Raw genomic sequence first — 24,868 nt, forward strand, 5'->3', positions numbered from 1 at the left:
ATGTAGTGCACTTTGTGCACGGCGGCATCATTAATTTTCTCCGTGAAGTATATGAGTAGCGACAGTGTTTGGTCGTTCATTCTGCAGAACACAAAAACATAGATTTCATGAGGAGATACGCGGTATCTGACTATTAAGCGCAGTGTGGTTGCTTACGAGGCCGAAGGACGATGCTTGATATTATTTTAACCTTGATGTATTTGATGTTTTCCCTTCAGCATCAGCGACACCTCCACCTTCGAAGTAGCGAACAACACTGCCTTTTACGTCACTTACGGAAGCGGTGAGCTGATGTTCTCGCTTTGATATTCCGTCGTGCCTTACGTAATTTCACTCATGCGATACGTGATATGAATTGAACGATATTTGTAAATAGCCATCCTCAGAATAACATACCTTTATGATTAAATTTTAGCTGATGCGGAATATTATTTCAACATCATTTATGCTTTTTATGCACTGAAAACTCTGAAGCGTGCGTGTCGGTGTCTGTACTACTTTAATGACCCAATAAATGAACAATTCGTGGCACGATACACAATGGCAATGCAGTGATAAGTGCTTTGAGCTTGTTTCGGCCAATCTGGCAAGAGAGAGACAGAGACGGAAAGAGAAAGGAAAAGGTAGGGATACTGAAAAATATAGTGCCTTTTTGGCTAAGAGTGGAAGACAATATTTCCAGAGAGGGAGAGACAGAGGAAATGAAGGTTCGGTGAATTAGTGGGCAAAGAGGTGCAGCATAAGGCAACTAAAGGCGCTCGCACAGGCCTCTCGTCTTCGAAGCTCACAGAAGTACCTTTGCTTGAATAGCAAGAAATTCTTTATAGCACAGCCTAAATGGTCGTCCTGGACAGTTTCCAATGTCATCGCTGGTCAGGAATAACGGCTAGTCATAATTACTCACATAAATCACAGGTGATTCCCTGAGCGCCGAAACGCCTACCAGTAAATAAACCATATATGCCGGAACAAAGACCATACATTCATATATTTGAAGAATTTTCTAAGCTTTCATCGAAGTTTATTCCATAGGGATTGTACATGGGGCTTGTCTTATGAGTATCCGGCCACGTTTGCAAATGTCGTTTGAGAAGATTGCCGCCTAGGTCTCAATATCCTATTCTCCCATACTTCTCCAACAACCCCGTTCATGTACTAATTGTGGCCATGTCGTCCCTGTAAACTTCTTAATCTGATCCGCCCACGTAACTTTCTGCCGCCTCCTGCTACGCTTCCCTTCCCTTGGAATCCAGTCCGTAACCCTTAATGACCATCGGTTATCTTCCCCCCTCATTACATGTCCTGCCAATGCCCATTTCTTTTTCTTGATTTCAACTAAGATGTCATTAACTCGCCTTTGTTCCCTCACCCAATCTGCTCTTTTCTTATCCCTTAACGTTACACCCATCATTCTTCTTCCCATAGCTCGTTGCGTCGTCCTCAATTTAAGTAGACCCCTTTTCGTAAGTCTCCAGGTTTCTGCCCCGTAGGTGAGTACTGGTAAGCCAAAGCTATTATACAATTTTCTTTTGAGGAATAATGCAACCTGCTGTTCATGATCTGAGAATGCCTGCCAAACGCACCCTAGCCCATTCCTATTCTTCTGATTATTTCCGTCCCATGATGCGGATCCGCCGTCACTACCTGCCCTAAGTAAATGTATTCCCTTAGCACTTCCAGTGCCTCGCTACCTATTGTAAATTGCTGTTCTCTTCCGAGACTGTTAAACATTACTTTAGTTTTCTGCAGATTAATTTTTAGACCCACTCTTCTGCTTTGCCTCTCTAGGTCAGTGAGCATGCATCGCAATTGGTCGCCTGAGTTACTAAGCAAGGCAATATCATCAGCGAATCGCAAGTTACTAAGGTATTCTCCATTAACTTTTATCCCCAATTCTTCCTAATCCAGGTCTCTGAATGCATCCTGTAAACACGCTGTGAATAGCATTGGAGAGATCGTATCTCCCTGCCTGACACCTTTCTTTATCGGGATTTTGTTGCTTTCTTTATGGAGGACTACGGTGGCTGTGGAGCCCCTATAGATATCTTTCAGTATTTTTACATACGGCTCGTCTACACCCTGATTCCTTAATGCCTCTATGACTGCTGAGGGTTCGACAGAATCAAACGCTTTCTCGTAATCAACGAAAGCTATATCTAAGGGTTAGTTATATTCCGCACATTTCTCTATCACCTGATTGATAGTGTGAATATGGTCTATTGTTGAGTAGCCTTTACGGAATCCTGCCTGGTTCTTTGCTTGACACAAGTCTAAGGTGTTCCTGATTCTATTTGCGATAACCTTAATAAATAGTTTGTAGGCAATTAACAGTAAACTGATCGGTCTATAATTTTTCACGTCTTTGGCGTCGCTTTATTATGGATTAGGATTATGTTAGCGTTCTTCCAAGATTCCGCTACGCTCGGGGTCATGAGGCATTGCATATACAGGGTGGCCACGGTGTGGCATGTAGTGTGTGGCACACGGTGAAAGGAAGAGCAGGCACATGACTAAATGCAGTGGGAAGACATACTCAAGAACCTCATATTTGAAGAGTTGTGAGCTGATTAGATTCTGAACCATGCAAGCCTCCAACTTGACGAACCAGCTGACAAGATTCTGAGGCGGAAAAAACGTTTGGAATGAGTTGAACCGTGTAATCAGGCCCTCTCCGGCCAGCCCCGTGTTGCGTCGCAAGGAGGAATCCTGATCACGTCTGCAGGTCACCAAATTGGGCTGCTGGTTTATTCGGGTCGTCTAACTTTTTTGCAAACAGCGGCGGTTAACTTTGGCGGGTGGCCGGTGAAATACAGTACAGATTTCTGGGCTAGTTGGTTCGTTGCAGTAGTTGCGGACATGGCGCTAGATTCACACGAACAAGAAAGATGATAGGAAGTGTGCTACGTCCGGTTACCTACACCAGGATAGCACTTGTGCTGACGTTTTTTCTTTGTCCTTGCCAATTCAACGCCATGGCCTCTATTAATAGTAGGTGACGCAGCATACCGTTGCTCTGGCCCAGTAGCCAGACGCGTTATTTATCTCTAGCTCTCTAGCTCGTGGCGGCCACTACAAGTGCTCGATACTAGCGCCGCTACAATACCAACGTGTAATGTGGTGAACGTGGCTTAAATCATGGATGCTGTACCTCAAATAGGTAGAATGTAATGCCGACGCATTTCTACCGCATTTGCCACTAAGTAACTCCGAATGTTTTTTATAACTCGCCTACTACCACAGCAAGCCTCCTCAAATCATACTAAACTAGGTACTTTTTTCTCTTTCAGATTCCAGTACTGTCTACCAACTCATCCTTGATTATGTGAACGGAGACCAATGCTTCGTTGGACACTGCAACTGCACTGAAACACGTAGGTATCGCGCGAAGGTTCTGTATTGCAGTTCCGAGGAAAATTTGGCAAAGAATGTATTTTTTTTCCTTTTAGTCATTGGATCACACATCACTACGTCACAATTATCACAAGAACGTCCCCATGACGCCAACTGGCTAGGATAGGAATAGGAACGAGAAAAAAACAACATGCAGTTAACACTTCACTGCGAAACTAATTCCGTGTTCTCATGCGACTCTAGGCTTGAAGACCTTCAACCGAGTTGAGCGCAGCGCTGCCTCTCGATTGCTGCCATGGTAAAAGACATAAAAAAGTATGTTTGGTGCCAAATGAACTGCCGTATTATGATGTACGCTGCAGTGGGAGACGGTGGAGTAATTTTAGCCATGCACTTAAGCCACGCTACCAGGGCATTATTGCATTGTCCCCCCAACGAAATACACCTGTTGTTGCCTGGATTTCATCCCGCACCCTTGCGCTCAGCGGCGCAACGCAAATGGTGGTGGCATCTGTATCGTGTTTGAAGTAACGGACCAAGGCAACTTGTTGCTGAGCAAAGAATGACAAACTGGTTGTTTATTCATATGCTTATGTAAGCAGCGAGGGAAAGGACATTCAGGGAAAGAAGTGGCAAGCGATATCGGCGCACATGTGCGATAGCCCATTCTGATACATCTTTTCTTCATACAATTGGGAGACTTGCTTGTCTTCACACAAACAAACACACAAAAATTAACCTAGCAGGCTTGACGAAAGTTTTCGTCGTAGCAAAGACGCTTCGGCTCCGTTCGGGATCTGGTAGACCGACGAATTGTTGGCACTGCGGATGGGCTTCCCGGTGTGTCTTGTTGCCCGGCTGAGTCAGGAACCCCGGTCATTTGCCGGCTTGAGCTACGGTCGGCTGCCGCAGTGTCACCTGTGTTGTTTACCGGTTCAAAGACTTCGATCGGTTGTAATACGTTATTCGGTTCCGGCTCAGTGTCTTCCCGGCTGCTCTCGTAGTCGTTCACGTTTGGCAAGCGCTCGTCTGTTCGCCGCAAATGCTGTCGATTGCGTCTCAGCTGTTGGTGGCTCTCAGTTTGGACCAGATATGAACGTGGCGCTGCTTCTTTAAGCACCGTTGCTTTGCATGACCAGTTCCCATTTTGTATCCGAACAACGTTTCCTGCTTCAAGAGGTGATATTGGCTTGCCCCGCAATGATTGTCGATGTTTTGATACAGGGCATCCCCCATCAGTGTTGAACTCGGGAACAGTTGTCCGAAGACGACGACCTTCCAGCAACTCCGTCCATCTTCCAAGGGAGAAGATCGATAAGCCAAAAGGCCCAACCAGAAATCCTAACGGCACTCCGTAGTTTTCTTGAGAATTCTTTTAACAATCTTTACCCCATTTTCGGCTAGGCCGTTTGAGCGAGGGAAATTAGGGCTGGATGTTATATTGTCGCGTAGACCCTGCTGAAGTATACACGCTGAATGGGGATCCAGGCGTTTGTACTTCACGAAACCTAAACGTTTACGCGCGATGCCGAGACGAACCTCGTACTCTTCCTCTTCAGTCCCCTTGCTGTGCCACACCGTGTGGCACTACCCCCTCTTCAAAAAAATAATAACAAAAGAATGAAAACATACATAGGCTTGACGTGAGAGTGCCGAGATGGCCTAGGACGAACACATAGGCTATAGTCACAATGACTGTGGTGGGCGATATAGTCACAAGGCACTCAGGGAGGAGCAACAACAAAAACTAACCTAAGCGGCTGAAAACGTCGAATTTTAGGGGCTATGGTATGGTTTCAACCGCACATCATGCACAATCTCAGATTACGGTTGTGGACGTCGGGGAGGCTAGCTTCCGTCAGGAAGGGCTCGCTAATTCACGTCACTAATTCGCTGCAACACTTTGTAAGGTCCGAAGTAGGGGCTCAAAAGCTTCTCGGATAGTTCTTTTCGGCGCACGGGAGTCCAGACCAAAACTTGATCGCCAGGTTGGAATTCGACTTGTCGATGGCGGAGATTGTAACGTTGCGCATCGATGCTCTGTTGTTTCTTTATGTGCCCTCGGGCAAGCTGACAGGCTTCTTCCGCGTGCTGCACGAAGAGTTCGGCATCTTGGGCGAGATCGAGGTGAGCGATGTTGTGGCGTGGCAGCATTCCTTCTAATATAGTCTGCACTTCACGGCCGTAAACGAGGTAAAACGGCGTGAAGCGTGTTGTTTCTTGAGTAGCAGTATTATACGCAAACGTTACGTATGGGAGTATCTCGTCCCACGTCTTGTGCTGTACGTCTACGTACATAGACAGCATGTCAGTCATCGTTTTTCAGTCGTTCGGTCGAGCCGTTTGTCTGCGGATGATAGGCAGTTGTCCTTCGATGGGTTGTGCAGCTGAGTTTAAAAACGTCTTCAATGAGCTATGCTGTAAAGGCTTTGCCTCGGTCTGTGATGACGTGCGATGGGGCGCCATGTCGTAGGACGATGCTCTGTATGAAAAACTAGGCAACCTCGGAAGCTGTGCCTCGAGGCAACGCCTTTGTCTCAACATACCGCGTTAAATAGTCTGTGGCGACGATTATCCACCTGTTGCCAGAAGATGACAGTAGAAACGGGCCCAAAAGATCCATGCCGACCTGGTCGAAAGGTTTGCCAGGTGGGTCAATCAGATTCAGCAATCTCGCAGGCATCACAGCTGGCGACTTTCGGCGCTGGCATTCACGGCAGGCTTGGACGTACCGCTTAACACACTCGGCAAGTTTCGGCCAGTAGTACGATTTGCGCACTCTATCAAGCGTTCGCGTAAAACCCAAATGGCCAGACGGAGGCTCGCCATGACAGGCGAATAAAACTTCGGCAAGGAGGTCTGCTGGAACGACCAAAAGGTATGTCTTGTTGGTGGCAGCGGAGTTCTTCTTATACAAGACGCCATGTCGTAAACAAAAAGACGACAGTCCTCGAGCGATGTGCCGGGTACAGATGGGTTTCGTGCTTCCGTATGTTCGAATATAGGTCGTAGTGTGTCGTCTGCGCGCTGCCGTGTGGACAAATCAGGAACGCTTACGGCCTCAAGGAAAACGCCGTCGTCCTCAATGTCTTGGTCGGTAGTGTCGATAGGGGCGCGCGAGAGTGCGTCAGCGTCTTCGTGTATGCGGCCCGACTTGTACACGATGGTCACGTCGTACTCCTGCAAACGTAGACTCCACCGTGCCAGTCGTCTAGAAGGGTCCCGCAAATTTGCAAGCCAAGATAACGAGTGATGATCGGTTACAACTTTGAATGGGCGGCCGTAGAGGTAAGGTCGAAATTTGGCCAGCGCCCATGCGCCCAGCGCTACACAAATACCCTGGGTCAGCAACATAGAAATGTTGCCTTCTACGATGGCTTCACCGTCTTGTAGCTCGTCGGACTTGACCAGAACCATAACACTTGCACGCGGCGGTATCGTGAGGAGTCCTCTTCAAGAACACATCTTTCTCTTTAAGAATTTTACGCTAAGTGCCAAAAAAGCACAGTGATCACTTCTACCGAGGTGCGGTATTGCCATGGTGTTTGCTGAGTCGACTTGCATTGTTCAGCGAGGGAGCGTTTTACAATACGGGAAGGGGGACTATTGTTAACAAGTAAACGTGTTGAAATCAAATAACGAAGCGACAGTAAGCAGTTGCAGAAGACCACAGCGTCACCGAAGCGAAGCCCCATTCAAAGATGGCGCTTAGCTTCGTCACTGCCACGCACGCATTCGCATGACCTAAGAATCTCAGTGACGTGATCAAAGGAATGCTAACGGACGGAGTGCTCAAGATTTTTTTTAACACTAATATAGTGCTAAGTAACTGCTGCCACTTTGTCACTTGCAAATGCAGATAGTCATTTTTAAAGTAGCTGACCTGGTTTACGGTGAGTTGAGTGAAATTAGTACTTCACAGGAATGGTCAGGATGTATGAATCAGGGACAACACTTTTGAAGCCATATACCTCTTCAACTGCATACAAAGCACGAATTCCGACGCTAGTGGGTTGTCGTCCTCACATTTCACGTTGAACTGAAGCACACCACGCGTTTGTGCTTCCGGTACGTGGCAGGCTGAAGGAACGAGTATCGACGCACCCTACACTACCTAATTACTACCTAATTGTAGATCTCGGTGGCTACAGAATCTACTAATACATTCACCAACTCTCCGCTTATTTCAGCAGCACATGCTCATTCTTAGTGCACTTTTCGAGTTTACTTACAATCAAGAAAGATGAATGGTGTATGCTGCCTTAAATTGGACCTGTCAGCATTGCCTGAAATAAAAGCCAATTAGAAACTTATATGGAGAGTAAATGTGCAAATTTAGGGGGCGTTTTACCCTAACGGTCGCGTCACACAATACAGTATTGGAAGTGGAGTTGAGCTCCAGTGGCGTGGCCGTGGGATTCAATGCTAGATTGTTCACGTTGAGGGCATTTTGCTGTTTTATTAAAATTGGCACGCGCAAGTTTGACGTGATAATACGTTAAGGTAAAGTATTAACCAATTGCCATTTTTTGGTGTTATGTACATAGTTAATTCCTGGCTGATAACAAATTAGCATGTACAATGACAATACATTCTCTACAGCATGCTAACTTTTTACAAGCATTAAGCAATACACTTGTGCGCAACGATAATTCAGCTAATTTAATATTGTAACAAAGTCCCACGGTGTTAAGGGTTCTAAGCAATGCACGGCACATCAAAATCTCGGCTGTTTCAAAAGACAACTATTGCGTTGAGCAACTCCTATTATATCCTTCTGCTTGCCCCTCTCTTCCTCTTCTTTTATTTCCGGCGTTCTTTGTTACCGTTAAACTCGCCGCCCCCTCTCCGCCCCCTCAGCACTCGATTTTGCACAGGAGTGAGACAGGAGCTTTTACGAGTACAGCTTTCACGAGGAACGTAAGGCTTCACCTGGCTGACCTAAGTAGGAAAAGTGCGTTTACGATAGTTTTCATCGAGTTAGGGAATCGCTGCTTAATGAAACGTCAGATGTTCCAGAGCTTCCACAATACGAAAAGGACCAGAAAACCGGGGTGAGAATTTTTCGCAGCGCCGAGGTAAACACAGGGCCCGTAGAAGCATGTCTACATCGCGCGGTTGGAGAAAGCGAGAAGGGCTTTGCTGAGAAGACGTGCTGAACAGAGCTTGGTGGTGAAGTAATTCTTGCGGATCTTGGAGCTGAGTCTGGTGCAGAGTCGCACAGGAGTACACTTTCGCGGGGCGTTCTTGCAGAGACGTGTCAAAGCCAAGAAGGTGTTCTTACGGTTACCTTGGCTTCCACACGTAGCGCAGCTGAAACACCAGGGCGTGTCTGACTTCCTGTTAGGATGTGTGTAGAGCGAAAACCCCAGTAGCCACGTAGTCATCCTTGTCGTGGTGTGTGGGACAGACGTAGGAAGAGACGACATCTTTTATGGTGCTGTTGGTGTGCTCCACCTTTCTATTTGTTTGTGGACGTTGAGGAGACGCTGCAGCACGTCGCATTCCAAGTTTAGACAATAAATTTTTGAAGACACGCGAATAAGTGTCATGCTGTGGTCGAAAATCATCAAATTTGTCGTACCATGCTAGAATATGAGGCACTCATTAATAAAAGTCGTGACATGAGCGGCTTCAGAATAAGGGACGGCTCCAATGTTTTTATTCATTTCACGCACACAATACGCAATACTGCTTGGACTCACATCCTTGGCGGCTAGGATGGGGTCCAATAACAAAATAGACATAAGAAGAACAGCGTACTTATTGTACGAGAAAACTTACACACGTTATTAAAGCATTTTTACATGAAAAATAAACAATAAACAATAGACTATGTCATGACATCAGGAGATACAAATAGAAACATCCTGTGAGTATTCACGAAAACAGTTTTTTACGCATTGCATAAAGTTTTGGCTCATCTTTACACTGAGTGGGAGTGGGCTCCATAGTAGAGCACCGTTGAACTCTACGAGTCTCTGTCCATATACATTGTGACATGGTGGTAATTTATTACAGTTGTTAGTAGCTGTCTTCGTGTTTCGTGTAGGAAAATAAAATATTGTGATAGGTAGTGGAATATTATACCGCATTATTGCATTAACTAACTGAGCAACGTTTACTTTATACGCCTCTCTGAACGGCAGAACACAAAGCAATCGAAACAGAGGTTTACTTGGATCAGTATGTTTAGACAAGGTAACTATTCGTAGCGCCCGTTTTTGAAGACCGACTATAGATTCTACATATTTTTTCTACGTACATCCCTAAGACTCTAAAGAATAATAAAGGTGACTCTGTATAAAAGCAAATAAAATATCCGTAAAACTTGAGGGCTAAAACATTGACGGGCTTTTACAAATACATGAAAACCATACGCCAATTTGGAATATACCATACCATACCATACCATTAGAATATACCAGACTACAAAACTTGTTTTGTCGATATTAAGTGTAAGCTTATCCTCGTGCACAATTTCTTTATTTTGCCCTGCAGTTCTTCCAATAGTGTCCCCAACAAAAAATAAAGCCGTATCATCCCAGTATACGTAAGCTTCGCAGAACGTTAACACTGACGGATGATCGTTGATGTATAGCGAGAAGACGACGGACCGAAGGACTGAACTTTGTGCAACGCCCATCGAAACACTATGTGAGGCTCACATGAGAGTATTAGTTACAACATAGTGCTTCCTGTCCGAGAGATACCTGTTTAGGACATCCTATATCCGCCCCTAAAACCATAAGTATAAAGTTTATGCAATAATATTATATGATTAACCGTATTAAATGCTTTTTTCAAGTCTAGAAATACAACAATCTTATTGTCGTGTGATTCTGTATTAATCAAATGTGTAAATGCAAGAACTGCAGAAGATGTGTGTAAGCCAGACGAGTAGCAGGTAACAAAAAGCACTTTATTCCGAAACGCAGCCGGGTATTTAAGGAGCGCTGCGATAAGTAGTGGGCGTGTTGCACATGCGCACTGGTTGACTTCGAGGCACGATATTGCGCTCCAGTACATCTTCCCTTCCTTGAAAAAAAAATAGAAAGAAAAAGAAGGAACATCGATGAACATTTTCATTTGCAAACAAGGATGGCTTTGCTATTTACGTTCAGGAAGTGAATAACGTTGCGGCTCTTGGCGTACCCGTTCACTTCTTCGAAGTGGGGCTTGAATCGCGGTTGCTGGGCTACTTGGCACAGCCTGTCTTCGGGTTTCTGCTTGTGATTCAGAAGGCTGAGCAGCATCTGCGGCCCTGAGATGCCCTCGTGCGGCTTAACTGTTCTCCACTGTCTGTAGCCACTAAGTAGGAACGCGGTGGCCCTGCAGGACCAATTACCACGGCCGGGTCCCACGTTCTGCTGTGGGTGTCGTATACGGACACTCTGTTTCCGCTACGAAGGTCTGGCAAAGCCCGTGTTTGTTCTCTTGTAGTAGGAACGCTGTTTATCTGGTATTTCTTGCAGTCGCTAACGAACTGCTTCCGTGGGTATCGTCTTGGGCTCCAGGTGACAGTTGAGAACCGAGAGTTGGCTTCTGGTGTGACGTCCCATGAGCCTTCGAGCTGGCGACTGCAACTGTTCGTTCCTCGGAGTATTCCGCCACTCCAACAACGCACTGTAAAATTCAAGAGTGGAAAGCGGGCATTTGTTTAGCAGATGTTAAGCTTCCTGAACGGCATGCTCTGCCACACCGTTGACGCGCGGATGGTACGGGCTAGAAGTTTTGTGGCTGGTATTAAGTTGACCTGTGAATGCTTGAAATGTTGCACTGTTGAAAGGAGGGCCGTTGTCACTGCACAGTTTTGAGGGAATGCCATGTGTCGCGAAGATTTCTGCATTTGCGTTGATCAGCATTTGCGTTTGCATTGCATTTGCGAGCAGCGGTAGTCCGGTTAAGCTTGCGAACCTCGAAGAAAAACGAGTAAGAATCTACCACTATGAAGTAATCATTGCCTTCGTGGTGAAAAAGATCGACCCCGACAACCTGCCATGGCAAACTCGGTAGTTCATGGCTGAGCATGGGCAGCCTTGCATTTCTTTTTTTGTACTTGTCGCAAACAGCGCATGATGTTGGCGTTCATGTTTGGCCAGTACATTACCTGTCTTGCTCTCGCCTTCATTTTGTCTTCGCCGCAATGTACAGCGTGGAGCAGGCCGAGAACTTCCTTGCGTTTTGATGGAGGAATTACAAGCTTGTTGCTTCTGAGAAGCAGCCCATCCTCGACGTGTAGCTCATCACGGTAGCTCCAGTATGGCTTTAAGGCATCCGGGAGCTGCTGCTTGCTTTTGGGCCACTCTGTACTCGCGTAACGGCAGAGTTCGGTCATGAGGGTGTCCTTATCAGTCTCTGTTCTGATACTGAGCAGCAGTTGATCTGAAACAGGTAACGAAGAAACAACATTGACTTGGAAGTGCTCTGTTTCATCCACTAGCTCTGTTTTGCGAGGAAAGCGTGAAAGTGCGTCGGCCAAAGACAGTTCCTTTCCTGGTTTGTATATCACGCTGATAGGGAATCTTTGAAGCGTGAGGCGCATGCGTTGAAGGCGAAGAGGGCAATCGCAAAGTGGTTTCTTGAAAATCGATTCCAGTGGTCGGATTCTACCGTGACTAGTGGTTGACCGAGTATGTAGTCCTTGAATTTCATGCAGCCATGAACTATGGCTAGGGTTTCCTTTTCAATTTGTGCATACCGCTGTTGCGTGGCAGTTAAGGAGCGGGACGAATATGCAATGGGGTGGTCATCTTGCAAGATGACTGCTCCGACACCGTACTGGCTCGCGTCCACGGACAGTTTCACTAGCTGAGACTGGTCAAAGTATGCTAGCACTGTTGCTGTGGCAAGACTAGCTGGTAACTTTTGGAATCTGTTTTCCTGCCCTTCTGTCCACGTCCAAGCGACGTCCTTCTTAACTAGCTCCCGCATAGGTGCAGATGCGACTGACAGGTTCGGCAGGAACCGAGACACATAGTTTATCATTCCAAGGAACATTTGAAGCTCCTTACGGTTTTTCGGCGGTGGAACTTGTATGATGTCGTGCACTCTGTCTGGGTCCAGTGACAGTCCTTCAGCGGTGAGGAGGTGGCGCATGTAAAGTACACTGGCCTGCAAGAATTGGCACTTCTTTTTATTGAACTTTAGATTACGTTCCCTACAGCGTTCAAGCAAGGCGGTGAGGTTCGTGTCGTGCTCCTGCCTTGTCTTTCCCCAGAGCAATATATCGTCCATTACGACAGCTACGCCAGGCAAGCTTCCAACGACCTCGTGCATGGCGCGTTGAAAAACCTCTGGTGCTGATGTGATGCCGAATGGCATGCGCAGAAATCTGTACCTTCTGAACGGCGTGCTCATGGTGCGAACGCGCGAACTTTCTTCGTCGAGGGTTATTTGCCAGAACCCTGACGTGGTATCGAGGGTAGAAAAATATTTGGCTCCTTGCAGCCGCGGCAGTACGTCTTCCAATGTAGGCATATGGTAATGCTCCCGCAAAATCGCCTTGTTTAAGTCGGATGGATCCAAGCATATGCGTATCTTATCCTTTTTCAGTACTACGACCATATAGCTAGACCACGAGCAAGGCTCTGTCATCTTTGCAATGACGCCTTCGCGTTCCATCTCGTCGAGCTTCGCTTTCACGGACTCTTGGAGGGCGACGGGAATTCTCCTCGCTGGTTTTATGGTTGGTCGTACATCGGGCTTCAGCTGCAGGTGACAGGCGATGCCCTCAAGTTGTCCTAGACCCTGGAAGACGTCTTCAAAGCCAAATATGAGGATCTCGGACACTTCGTTGACGGCATCTATGCGTTTTATTAGGCACAGTTTCTCAGCGACGTGTCCGCTTAATGTAACTAGTACATCTTGGACAACAACAAAAAACGTAACCTCGGTGCTTCGATTCTTATTAGACACGAGCAGGTTTATCTTTCCGATTGCTTGTTCTGTGTGGCCGAAAAACGTACGCGAGGTTGCGCAACAGTTCTGCGCAGGCGCAGCGGACAACTTTCGAAAGACCGTTTCTGGCATAATCCAACAGTTCGCCCCTGTGTCTATCTTACGTTTGGTCATGATACCAGCCACATTTACCACTGACGCCCAGTGCTCGTCACTCGTGACCGCTTGAACTTCCAACGCTTGAAGGAAGTATGTCTCGTCGCCAGCCCCATCTTCGTCACCAGTCATTTCAACCTGTCGCACATGCCGTCTTTCTGGTCGTGTTTTCGAGCTTCGTGTGCGGCATACACTAGAAAAATGGTTTCGGCCATTACAATGTTTGCAATACGTCCCTATTGCTGGGCATCTTGCAGCTTTTTGATGTTGTAAGCCACATTTCGGGCAGGTGGCAGTCTTTGCTTTTACAGCGTCAATGTTGATTTCCGATTCAAAAGAAGTGCTGCCGCCCTGGCTGCCTCGGATTTCAGCGACCTGTTCTTTGCTCTGTTCTTTAGCACGGCAAATCTCAACCATTCTTGCGCAGTTCGGATTTTCAGAAGTAAGTCTCTGCTGCAGTTCTTTGTCTCTTATTCCAACGATTATTCTACTGCGTAGAAGTCTATCTTCAATCTCCCCAAATTCACAGTGCGCAGCTAGAGTATTCAGTTCTGTGAGCCATTCGTTAAATGACTCGGCCTCGCGCTGGTTCCTGGAACCAAACCGAAACTCGTTGTTGGTGAGATTTGTAACTGGTCTGTAATATTCTTCGAACTTCTGCATTATTACTTTCCGATCATTCTTCTGCTCCTCGTTTTCAAACTTTAAGGTGCGGAAAACACGCCTTGCATCTTCACCGATAGTCATTAAAAATGTAGCGGTCTGAACATCCTGGGGCTGTAGACTCAGCATTGTCGCTGTTGCAAAAAGTGCGAACTCATTTTTCCAGATGTTCCAGTTGTGGAAAATGTCGCCAGTAACGTCGAGCGGCTTGGGCGGTGGTAGCAGAATCGAAGTCATTGTTGTGGCTTGTGGTTTTCGTTCCGGATGAGCCCTTGTCTCGTTCATGGGAATTATTACTGCTGTTAAGCTGGGATCCTATGGCAAAACTTGCCGCACGGGCAGGTTTTGAGTGGGCACGTGCCCACTCCTGACACCATGTAAGCCAGACGAGTAGCAGGTAACAAAAAGCACTTTATTCCGAAACGCAGCCGGGTATATAAGGAGCGCTGCGATAAGTAGTGGGCGTGTTGCACATGCGCACTGGTTGACTTCCAGGTACGATATTGCGCACGAGGACGAAACCGATGCTGATTAGGACAAATAATATTATGTTTAAAAAAAATTCCTGCATGCGTGTACAAATTATTTTCTCAAAGTATTAAATATGCTCAGAAGAGTTATTGGTCTTTAGTTGCTGGGGGCAGAACGGTCTATGTCCTTATACAATGTTACTACCTTTGCTACTTTCCAAGGAGTGATTAAACATATGCAACAGATGAATACCTAATATATCTATATTATCTCTCAATAACGTGAAGGGAACTCCATCTAGTCCCGCCGCCTTACTTACAGAAATGTTTTTCACGACCGTTTTCAACCAACCCTATATCATGCATCGCGAGAGAGAGAAACAACTTCATGTACTCGCCTGCAGAACGACACCATGACTAAATGGCGCGGTGACGCGGGCCCTGACGTCTTGTCAGCGGGTTTTCTCTACTCAGCTGCAGCGCGTGTTACTCCCGCGGTCGGTCGCCCTGAGGGGCAACGTTCCATCGGTTTCCCTCGGCCTTTCTCTTTCAAGAGCCACCGAGACATGCTGGACGGCCCAGGTTTGGCTTTCGGCGTCGTAGCTTTCGGCCGCAGCCGCGAGTCATGGCGGAATCGTTGTACTCGTCGAAGCTTCGTCGGCGAACTTGGTACAGTCCCATAGGATGTGCGTCAGGGTGGCCCTCTCCCGCTGGCACACGCGGCACACATCACTCACATATAATTTCAGGTATAGCTGAGTCATTAACACTGGGGTGGGTGAGGAACCAGTTTGCAATTGTCTGAACAGCACCGCCTCCGCTCGGCTCAGCCCCGGGTGCGGGGGTGGGAAAGTTCTTCGAGCGAGGCGGTGGAACTGTATAAATTCGTTGAACGTCGTCATGCGGTCCTTGGCACTACACCACGTTGGACGGTTGGTTGCAGCGGCGCGGTTCGTTAGCGCTCGCGCCACTGCGTGTGCCGTCTCTTTGTGCTTATTGTGCTTCTCCGACGCATCGTTGCCCGCGTGCGCCGGCAACCACTTGATTCTAACGTACCGATTCTCTCATGCCAGGTCAGCCGAGCACAGAACGCGCACAGCGTCACCACACACTTTGCCCTTGCTTAATTCCGCACTGCACTTCGCTAATCGCACAACACCGTCTGGCACCCGGGGTCGGCAATGGCCAGGGCAATGGCCACCTCCTCCGCCTGACACGCCTCGCGGACCTGTAAGCTCGCCGCCGCCCTCGTCGCGCCGGACGACGCCTCGATGATGGTAGCTACGAACGCCGCGCAATCTCCCTGGTATTCTCCCGCATCCACGAACCTTGCGTGCTCGTCCTTGGCGTGAAAGTCGATGAGGACCTTGGCCCTCGCCGCTCTTCTCTCCTTGTTAAACTCCAGGTTCATGTTTCTCGGGATGAGGTCTACCCGAATCCGGCACCGGGTCCCATCCGGCAAAGAAACGTCGCTACTCGCCTTTTTCGCCCCGGGCGTGAAGCCCAAGTATTGAAGTATGCGCCTGCCGGCTTCGGCCATAGAGAGCCGCTCCAGCTGGGCGGTCCGTTGCGCTTCCGCAATTTCCTCGAGGGTATTGTGTACCCCCAGGCTCAGGAGCTTGTTGGTGTTCGTACACTCGAATAGTCCGAGCGCCGCCTTGTAAGCTCGGCGTATCAGGGCGTTAACCTTATTCTTTTCGCACTGCATCCAGTTGTCGAAGGCTGCAATGTAGGTGACGTGGCTGATTAAGAAGGAGTGCACAAGCCGAATCAAGCTATCCTCCTTCATCCCGGCCTTGCGGTTTGGCGACCCGTCTGATGAGACGTATTGCGTTGGTAATCTTGGCTGTAAGGTGGGAAATGGTCTCGTCGTTGCCCCGTCGCTTGTTTATAATCATGCCGAGCACCCGGATTTTGTCGACCTCCAGGATCACTTGGCCGTTCCTCGACACGATCTTGATGGCCTCCTAATCCCTCGGTTCGCTCTTGTTACGTCTGACGCACTTCGGTGGTAACACCAGCAGTTCGGACTTGCTCGGTGAGCAGATCAAACCGGAACCGTTCAGCTGGTCTTCGGTCGCGTCGACGGCTTCTTGCAGCGTGCTCTCAAAGTGACCATCGCTGCCTCCCGGAACCTACAGCGTGATGTCATAGGCGTAGATGGTGTGCCGGACGCCCTCGACGCGAGAGATTCGCTTGGCCACCCCGATCATAAAGAGGTTGAATAACAATGGCGAGATGACCGAGCCCTGGGGGGTCCCGACACTGCCGAGCCTCTTGTCTTGGAGCAGTAGATCTCCGGCGCCGAGCTCGGTAGTCCGCCTCGTCAGAAAGATCTTGATGTAATTGTGCACTCTTGCGCCCATGTTGAGTCTGGACACTTGGGCTAGGATCGCAGAGTGCTTCACCTTGTCGAAGCGCCCTGCAGGTCCAGCCCCAGAATGGTCTTGTTGTCTTTCGTTATGGTGTTATCGTCAATGATATCTGCAACAGAATCATCGCGTCTTGGGTTCCGAGGGAACGCCGAAACCCGATGAACGTGGTGGGGTATAGTCCCGACTCCTCCAGGTAATCCTGCCACCTACACATGAGGACGTGCTCCAACACGTTGCACACGCAGGACGTGAGCGAGATGGGCCGGAGGTTGTCCGTGTTCGGCGGCTTGCCTGGTTTGGGGATGAGGATGGTCTTGGCAGTCTTCCATTGCTGGGGTAGTGACCCCGCCCACCAGCACTCGTTGTAAAAACCGGTGAGGTTTTCGATGGCCATATCGCTGAGGTTCTTGAGTGCTCTGTTCGAGATGTGATCCGGACCGGCCGCCGACTTGCTGTTTAATTCGTGCAGGGCCGCTCGCACCTCCTCGACGCTGATGTCGCGGTCGAGCTTCTATTTATTTATTTATTTATATTTATTTATACATACTGCAGACCACATAACGTGGTCCACGCAGGACGGGCATTTTTAACAAATCACATAGTATAAATCACAGTATATCACAGTATATGGGTGCACATACATTATGTTTTACATCCAGATACAAATAAATAAAAATGAACACAATGGCTAAATGTATACAATGCTATACGATGGCAAGACGATCGCGCTCTGGTAGAGAATTCCATTGAGACACTGTGTGCGGGAAAAAGGAAAATTTATAAGCATCTGTTTTTGCGGAATATGGCGTTAAAGATCTTGGTTGTTGATGTCGTGTAGGTCTTGTGGATAGGGGGGATAAATACAAGGAAGGATCAATAGCGAATTGCTGGTTAAGTAGAGAATTCAGGAAGCCCAAGCGAAATTGCCTTCTTCTGTACTGAAGGGGGGGTATGTTATTGGCTGTCATTAGTTCCGACGGAGAGTCCACACGACGAAATTTAGAAAAGATAAATCGAACAGCCTTTCTTTGAATTCTTTCGAGTTTATCAATGTTATGTTTTGTGTAGGGGTCCCATACTATGCTTGCATATTCTAGCTTTGGTCTGATGTATGATTGATAGCATAGACGTTTTACATTTGGTGGTGAATTACGAAGCTTGTGTCTTAGGAAACACAACTTTCTGAAAGCAGAGGAACAAATGTTATCAACGTTTGAATTCCAGGAGAGGTTAGCCGTGAACGTTACACCTAAATATGTGTAGTTATCGACATGATTAACTGTAGATGAACCTATGGAGTAAGCATACTGAAATGGGGATTTTCTTTTAGTTATAGAAATGGAAACTGTTTTTTGTGCATTTATGACCATGCCCCACTGGTTGCACCATTGGTATAGGTAATCTAGATTTTTGTTTAGTTCTTTTTGATCATGTATGCCGCAAACTTCACGGAATAATATACAGTCATCTGCGAACAATCGAATTTGAACCGTTGGATCAATTATATCTACGATATCATTTATATAGCACAAAAATAGCAACGGCCCTAGCACACTGCCTTGGGGCACACCCGACGTGACTGGTAGAAGGCGCGAATTTTGATCCTCGACTGTGACAAACTGCACCCGATTTCTCAAATATTCAGCCACCCAAGCGACCAACACCTTCGGAAGACCAATGTTGTTTAGTTTATAGATTAGTTTGTCACGAGGAACTTTATCAAAGGCCTTACAGAAATCTAAAAAAATTGTGTCTATCTGAATATTATTATCAAGACCTTTGGCAAACTCATGCGTAACAGTGACGAGTTGCGTCACTGTCGAATACTTCTTTCTAAAACCGTGCTGAAAACTTGTTAATATGGAGTGTTTGTCAAGAAATTCTGTAATTTGAGTGGCTATAATATGTTCTATAAGTTTACAACATGAGGAAGTTAAAGATATCGGTCTGTAGTTAGATAGTAATAATCTGTCGCCTTTTTTGAAGATAGGGATTACTCGGGCCGTCTTCCAGTCACGCGGCAAGGTTGCTGTTGACAAGGAACTATTAAAAATAATAAAAAGGAACTTGGCAACGCATTCGGCATATCGTCGAAGAAACACATTTGGAAGATCGTCAGGACCGCAACATTTTTTCGTGTTTAAGTTTAAAAGCATAGAAACCAAACCAGGATATGAAATAAAATTGACTTCGTATGGTTGAAAGGACATCGTGGTAAGCGTACATGGTCCGGATACTGAAAACACGCTATGAAAATAGGCATTAAAATGATTTGCTATATCTTCATAATGTGTGACTATGCTACCGTCAACTGATATCTTTGAAACTGCTTTCTTGGTTTCACTAAGATAATTCCAGAATTTGGAAGGATCATTCCTTATAAAATTGGGCATTACAGTTTTAAAGTAGTAATCCTTTGCGTGATGCATCGCTTGTGCAAGGATTCTTTGGTGATCACCGATAATACTGCAGTGGGCATGCTGCTTTTTTAGCCGTTTAACTTTTCTCTTCAATTTAATGATTTCACGAGTCATCCAGGGTGTACGCCTATGTGTTTGTTTGCGTTTGCTGGGTATAAAGTTGCTCATACAATAATGACACATCTCAACAAATTTGTCCCAAAGAGCGCCCGTGTCCGGGGCGCCGTCATCAAAGTCAGCAAGTACGGTTTCCATGTATTCAAGCACACGAGCATCGTCAGCTCGGGAATGGTCCTTAAAATACCGAATGGGAGATTTTTGGTAGCTACTGCATTTAAGAAAAGGAATTGACACGCTTACAAGTTCATGATCGGACAGCCCTCGTTGGCTCGTTGGCTTGACCGCCGTACTTGGGATGCCTTTCCGTGGGTGTAACCGGAAAGTGCTTGCTGTCTATGCGTCTGATTACTTTGGTTTTCCCGTTTTCCTTGACTGAATGATCTTTGTGAGGTGGTTGCGTTGGTGGGATTTTTTGTTAGTGTCGTCGAGCAGATGCCACATCTAGTTCCAGATTTTGCCGCAATGCATCTGCCCGTCCACAGCATTACAGATTTCGTTTCACTGTTGCGTGCAGAGCAGCCGACAATGGACTTCGATGGAGCGATTGAGCTGCATCACCTTCTTCCTTAGGCGCCGATTTAGTCGTTGCTTCTTACACCTGTTTAGGATAGATTGCTTTGCTTCGACTAAGTGCGCGAGGCGGCTGTCAACCTTGTCGACCTGCGCATCCGTTTCTATGATTTTGGTCGCCTCCTTGGCCTTCCCCGCGATGTGGGCTGACCATTCTTCCATGTTATCGATTTCCTCCATCTCCGTTGGTAACAGGCTACGGAAGGCATCACAATCTGTAAAATTATGTTTTCTGGTTTCCTCCGAGGCCTTGACCTCCTCCGGTATGATGACCTCTATGATGTAGTGGTCGCTGCCGAGCTCTGACCCCGTGTTGCGCCAGGAGAGATTTTCCTTCTCGTCGTTTTTCACGAACATGAGGTCCGGCGTCTTATCCCTGAATACAGAGTTCCCAATCCTTGTAGGACCAGTCGGGTCTGTGATGAGGGAGAAGCCCAGGTCTAATGTGTCTTGGATCAGGTATCGGCCCTTGGCCAATTGCTTGTTACATCTCCATGCCGGTTGCGCCGCGTTGAAGTTCCCGCAGGCGACGAGCCTGTGAGTCCCCGCCACTGTGCTGGCTCTGTGAAGGAGCGTATTGAATTTTTGCTTCCAGTGTGAAGGGCTACTGTAGACGTTAAGCAGAAAGGTGCTGTTCTTTTGTTCCTTGCCCGTAACGACCTCGATGAGAGTGTATTCAATTTGACTGTTGTGCAACTCGTGCTCAATGAAGGTGAGTCGCTTGCGAACCAATGTGCATATCCCTCCAGCGCCACTGACCTTCGGAGACTTGGCGTATACCCGATAACCGGGTAGCGACACTGCATCAGTGCGAGCCTCTTGTATCATGATTATATCAAGATTGCGTGCTACTTGTGTTGTGTGTTGCTGCAAGACTGCCCTCTTGCTAGCGAAACCTTTACAGTTCAAGTGCCAGGTCAAGAGACCCTTCACTGCTGTAGTTGTTGCTGTTGCTAGAGCGGCCATGATTGTCGCTGATTGTACTGTTGCGTTATTTGCTGTATTGAGTTCGTTAACTGCTGACACGTCCGCTCGATGGCGGCGAACCTGTCGTTAATCATCTTGGTGAAGGTTGTCTTAATATAATCTGTGAGCCCGTCGAAGTGTTCCTCGATTTGGTCGACCTTTTCTTTCAGGTTGTCCGCCCGGTCGTTGAGCTTGCGCTCCTTCAGGTTCTCGATCGCTCGTCTCTTCAGTGCCGGTTCCTTCTCAGCGGATGTTGGTGGTACAGCACTGCTGATGCTGGGTATGGGTTCACATGATACCGCTTGGCGCATTTCGTTATTGGTGGAACGGGTCGTCAGAAGCTTCTTGATTTCCGCGATCTCGTTTGCCATCTTGCTAATAGTGGCCTCTTGACTACTGACTTTCGTCTCGAGCTCGTAGTTTTTGCGCCGGAGTGCCTCGTTGGCTTCCTTCAACGTCCTCATCGCATTGTCTTCCCCCGTCTTGCTGGTGTTGTTGTCATCGACGGTCTTGCTGGTGCTAATGGTCTTGGTCGTTGCGGTAGTATCGGAGGTGGTGGTGGTTGTGCCCCCCTGTGCTTTCCTGGCACCGTGCTTTGCTGCATCGGCCCAGCTCACGCGGCCACTTGATTGTGATCGTTTACGGCTAAGGCTACGCTGTCTACGGTCGCTGGCCCTGCGCTTCGAGACGGAACGTGAGGCGCGGCGACCAGCTGAGCCGGCAGGCGTTGCATTTGCTGACACCAGTGATGGAAATTCCTCGATATATAATTATCCGTCAAGCCACCTAAAATATATTGTAATGCACTTAGTTTAGGGCCATTTTATATTCCGATAAACACAGTAGCAGCAATACATCGATATAAACCTTATCTTTTCTACCTAACGCCAGTTAGTATGCGAGTGTAGCGCACTTTTCTTCTGGCTCTCTTGGCAGTGAGACAATTTGCGGCCTGCTTTGATGTATTTCTCTTTATTATAAATGCACAAGAACAAAAAGAAACAGGCGAGGCGGACTTCTCCTGTCCTTATATTTCGCTCGATGCCTTCACATTCCATTTCATTAACGAAACAAAAAACCTGCATTGTTCCCATAATAAATTTAATGAGATTTATAAAAAGACCTTTTGTTAGCCAGAATATATTTATATATTTCGTGGTTATTTGTTACTTCTTCTATTGTTCGACGATATGAGTTTTCCTCGCTGGGTGAGCCCTCGCGTACATTTGAGGTGTAATCTGCATTTCGATCGCACAATATATATCCAGAAAGTTTGGACATTAGACCTCCGAATATCGGTTCGACCTCAGCGCAGTACAACAGCATAACTCAAAGGGTAATATAAAAATATATATATTGCAGAAGGGCAGCCAACCTTTCATAAGTTTTAATCAGCAACCTCCAGAGGGTACTTCGTTCAAATATCATACGCATTTGTGGCACTTAGTGCAAACTTTGCTGCTGCTTTATAGCCGTCTTTTTGTCAGGATTACCAATACCGCGCTCAGGGCAAAACTGAGCTATAATGCAGCTATAAAATACCTGCCAAGTGTCCTAAATGCGTAAAATGCGTAATGTAAAATTTTTAAAAGCCTGTCCATTGTGTTAAGCTGGTATGTTGCGGCGAACTTTAAAATATTTGCATAGTTGCAATGCCAAAGATTCTAGTGTGAAATAATGGCATTATTTTTTGCAGGGGTCTTCAATATTACCAGTGATAAGCGTGATATTATCATATTACACTATCAATAGCACATAGGCGTTTCCCGCAGCAAAACCAAATGAGAACGGGAAACCCGAGTGTAGCATTCAATCGTAACACGAAGGAATGAGCGGCAATTTTACGCAGCTGTGAAAACTAGAACCACCTATGGGACTTTCTTTAGCAATATGCTAAAGCAGGCATTCTTATCAAGTTCATTTTCGTAGGCAGCGGGTATGTACGCAAACAGAAGGTTATTAAGCGCAAGAATAAGTGATTAGTTCTGAGATACATTAAGCGCTATAAGTGCGCATACGAAAACGCAGGGCACGATAAAACAAACACGACGACAAGGATGGCATTGTGAACAGATTTGTTTCGGGAACGGGGACGGGAAGGATTTCTTTTCTTTTTTTTTTTTGCTCAGCCTCCGTATGTCAGTTAGGTTGAGCGCTGCACAAACTGATACAGGGCAAAACTACCATTCTTGTAGCTAAATTGCAACACTTGCCCGAAGCACAAGTTAGTTAAGCAAGAGAGTAGGCTGGATAGCTTTTCATGATCTCATGCGCAGCAATGACACGAAGAGCAACAAAAGGGCAGACGAAGCGAAACGCTACAATGAAGACAAGAGCTTGCCATGTTCAAGTCGCCCCATTGCAGTTTTTCAGACCATTAATCGAACTCAAGTCTTGGGATCTTTATTACGTCTTGCATTGCGTTTTGAAAACTTTAGCTTTGTTATTGCTATGCTCACTAAAGTCGCTACAGTACCATGTATTTCTTATGTTGTTAATAGTTTTTAGTTGAATGCAAGGGCATTATGAAACGCAAAAATGATATCCAACCATCGGCGGACGCAAACAGACCTGCATTTAGACCATTAAAAACTTAGTCTGTCCTTCAAAACTGTTTTCTGACGACTTGCCACCTCGACATTAATTTAGTACATGTCTTCACTGTTTACGATGACAGTCCATGGTAATCTCATTATCGTCCAAGCAGTGCAGCAATAAAGCGTATTGGTAGCTCTAAAAAGCTTCATGTATGAGCAGGCAGCTGCAGTACACTGCGACTGTGACTATAGTACGCTACGACAGCTAGTGACACATGCTCGAAGTCTCTGCAATGTTCCCTCATTCTGCATGGCGTCCCACATTTCACCGGTGGCGCGCTTGTGCCAATAAGCCATGTAGTGCACCATTATTTCTATCTCGCACTTTCATTTGGACACGCTGCCCCATAAGCGGCGCGCCCGCGAAGTCCCCGTTACCTTCTTCTGTTTTTGCGTCACCTCCGAGATGAGTGGCGCGCAGGTGCAGGCTAACGCTGAGAAATAATTCCTCGCTGTCAGCTGGCATTAGCTGTGCAGCCCTAACGCTTCGCTTTGCTGTGTTTGAGAAACCCGTGTGACGCGGCTTCGCTTAAATGCGCACTGGAGAAAAACTCAAAATATGTTTTATTTGAAAGGCGGATTTCAGGAAGCTGACAGATTGACACAAGGTAGTGACGTAGGCTCAGAGTGCTAATCTCAAGAAAGCGACAGCCTCTTGAGTAGCGATATTCTGCAACTAGGGGTAGGAGTGGTATCCAAAGACAATACATGTTCAAGTATGTTAAAATTAAGACTAACGAAATCTTGTTTCTTTTTCAGAGTATTACCTTTTCGACAGCCCTGACTCTGACATCTTGAAATATCATGAGTGCTTCCAGAAGATTGACGAATACTCAGGCGGTAGCGTCACATTCCTGCGTGACCTCTCGAAGTGCCAGCAGATTCCCCAAAAGCCCTAATGTGCAGCATCAGGTTATACGATTAATTATTCGTTTTCTCTTGAATGAGTTGATGAGTTGGCAATATATACATTACGAGCAATAAAGCCAAACCGCATAGCTGTACAGAAAATTGGTGGCCATGCGGGACACTTCTTCCCTCTTGTTGAAGCAGCCGAGTGAAAAATCACAATGACTGGTTGTGCAATGTCCACTTCCCTTTCATCGCACCTCCTTTTAGTCTTTTTTTTTTGGCACGCTGTGTAACTTTGACTCTTTTGAATAAAGGCGAGAATAGGAAGTTCGAAAATGTGATCGAATCATTGCGGGACGTGACCAGCCGACAACGAACGCACTTGTTCACACACATAGTGCGGAAGTGAGCTCGACCCACAGCTGTGT

The 24,868-nt window shown here is 46.9% G+C and overlaps 1 protein-coding gene across 1 annotated transcript in view; it reads left to right on the forward strand.

Annotated features, from left to right (window-relative positions):
* Positions 1-24,637, forward strand: part of LOC126534433 (uncharacterized) — a 33,406-nt gene extending 8,769 nt beyond the window's left edge. The window contains exons 4-6 of the mRNA XM_050181708.3: positions 219-283; positions 3,288-3,371; positions 24,348-24,637. Of these exons, the coding sequence (XP_050037665.2) occupies positions 219-283; positions 3,288-3,371; positions 24,348-24,487 (289 nt within the window). The 3' untranslated portion in view covers positions 24,488-24,637. The remainder of the gene's footprint in view (positions 1-218; positions 284-3,287; positions 3,372-24,347) is intronic.
* Positions 24,638-24,868: the final 231 nt, after the last annotated feature.

Source organism: Dermacentor andersoni, chromosome 7 (genome assembly GCF_023375885.2).
Source record: "Dermacentor andersoni chromosome 7, qqDerAnde1_hic_scaffold, whole genome shotgun sequence".
NCBI classification, from domain to species: Eukaryota; Metazoa; Arthropoda; class Arachnida; order Ixodida; family Ixodidae; genus Dermacentor; species Dermacentor andersoni.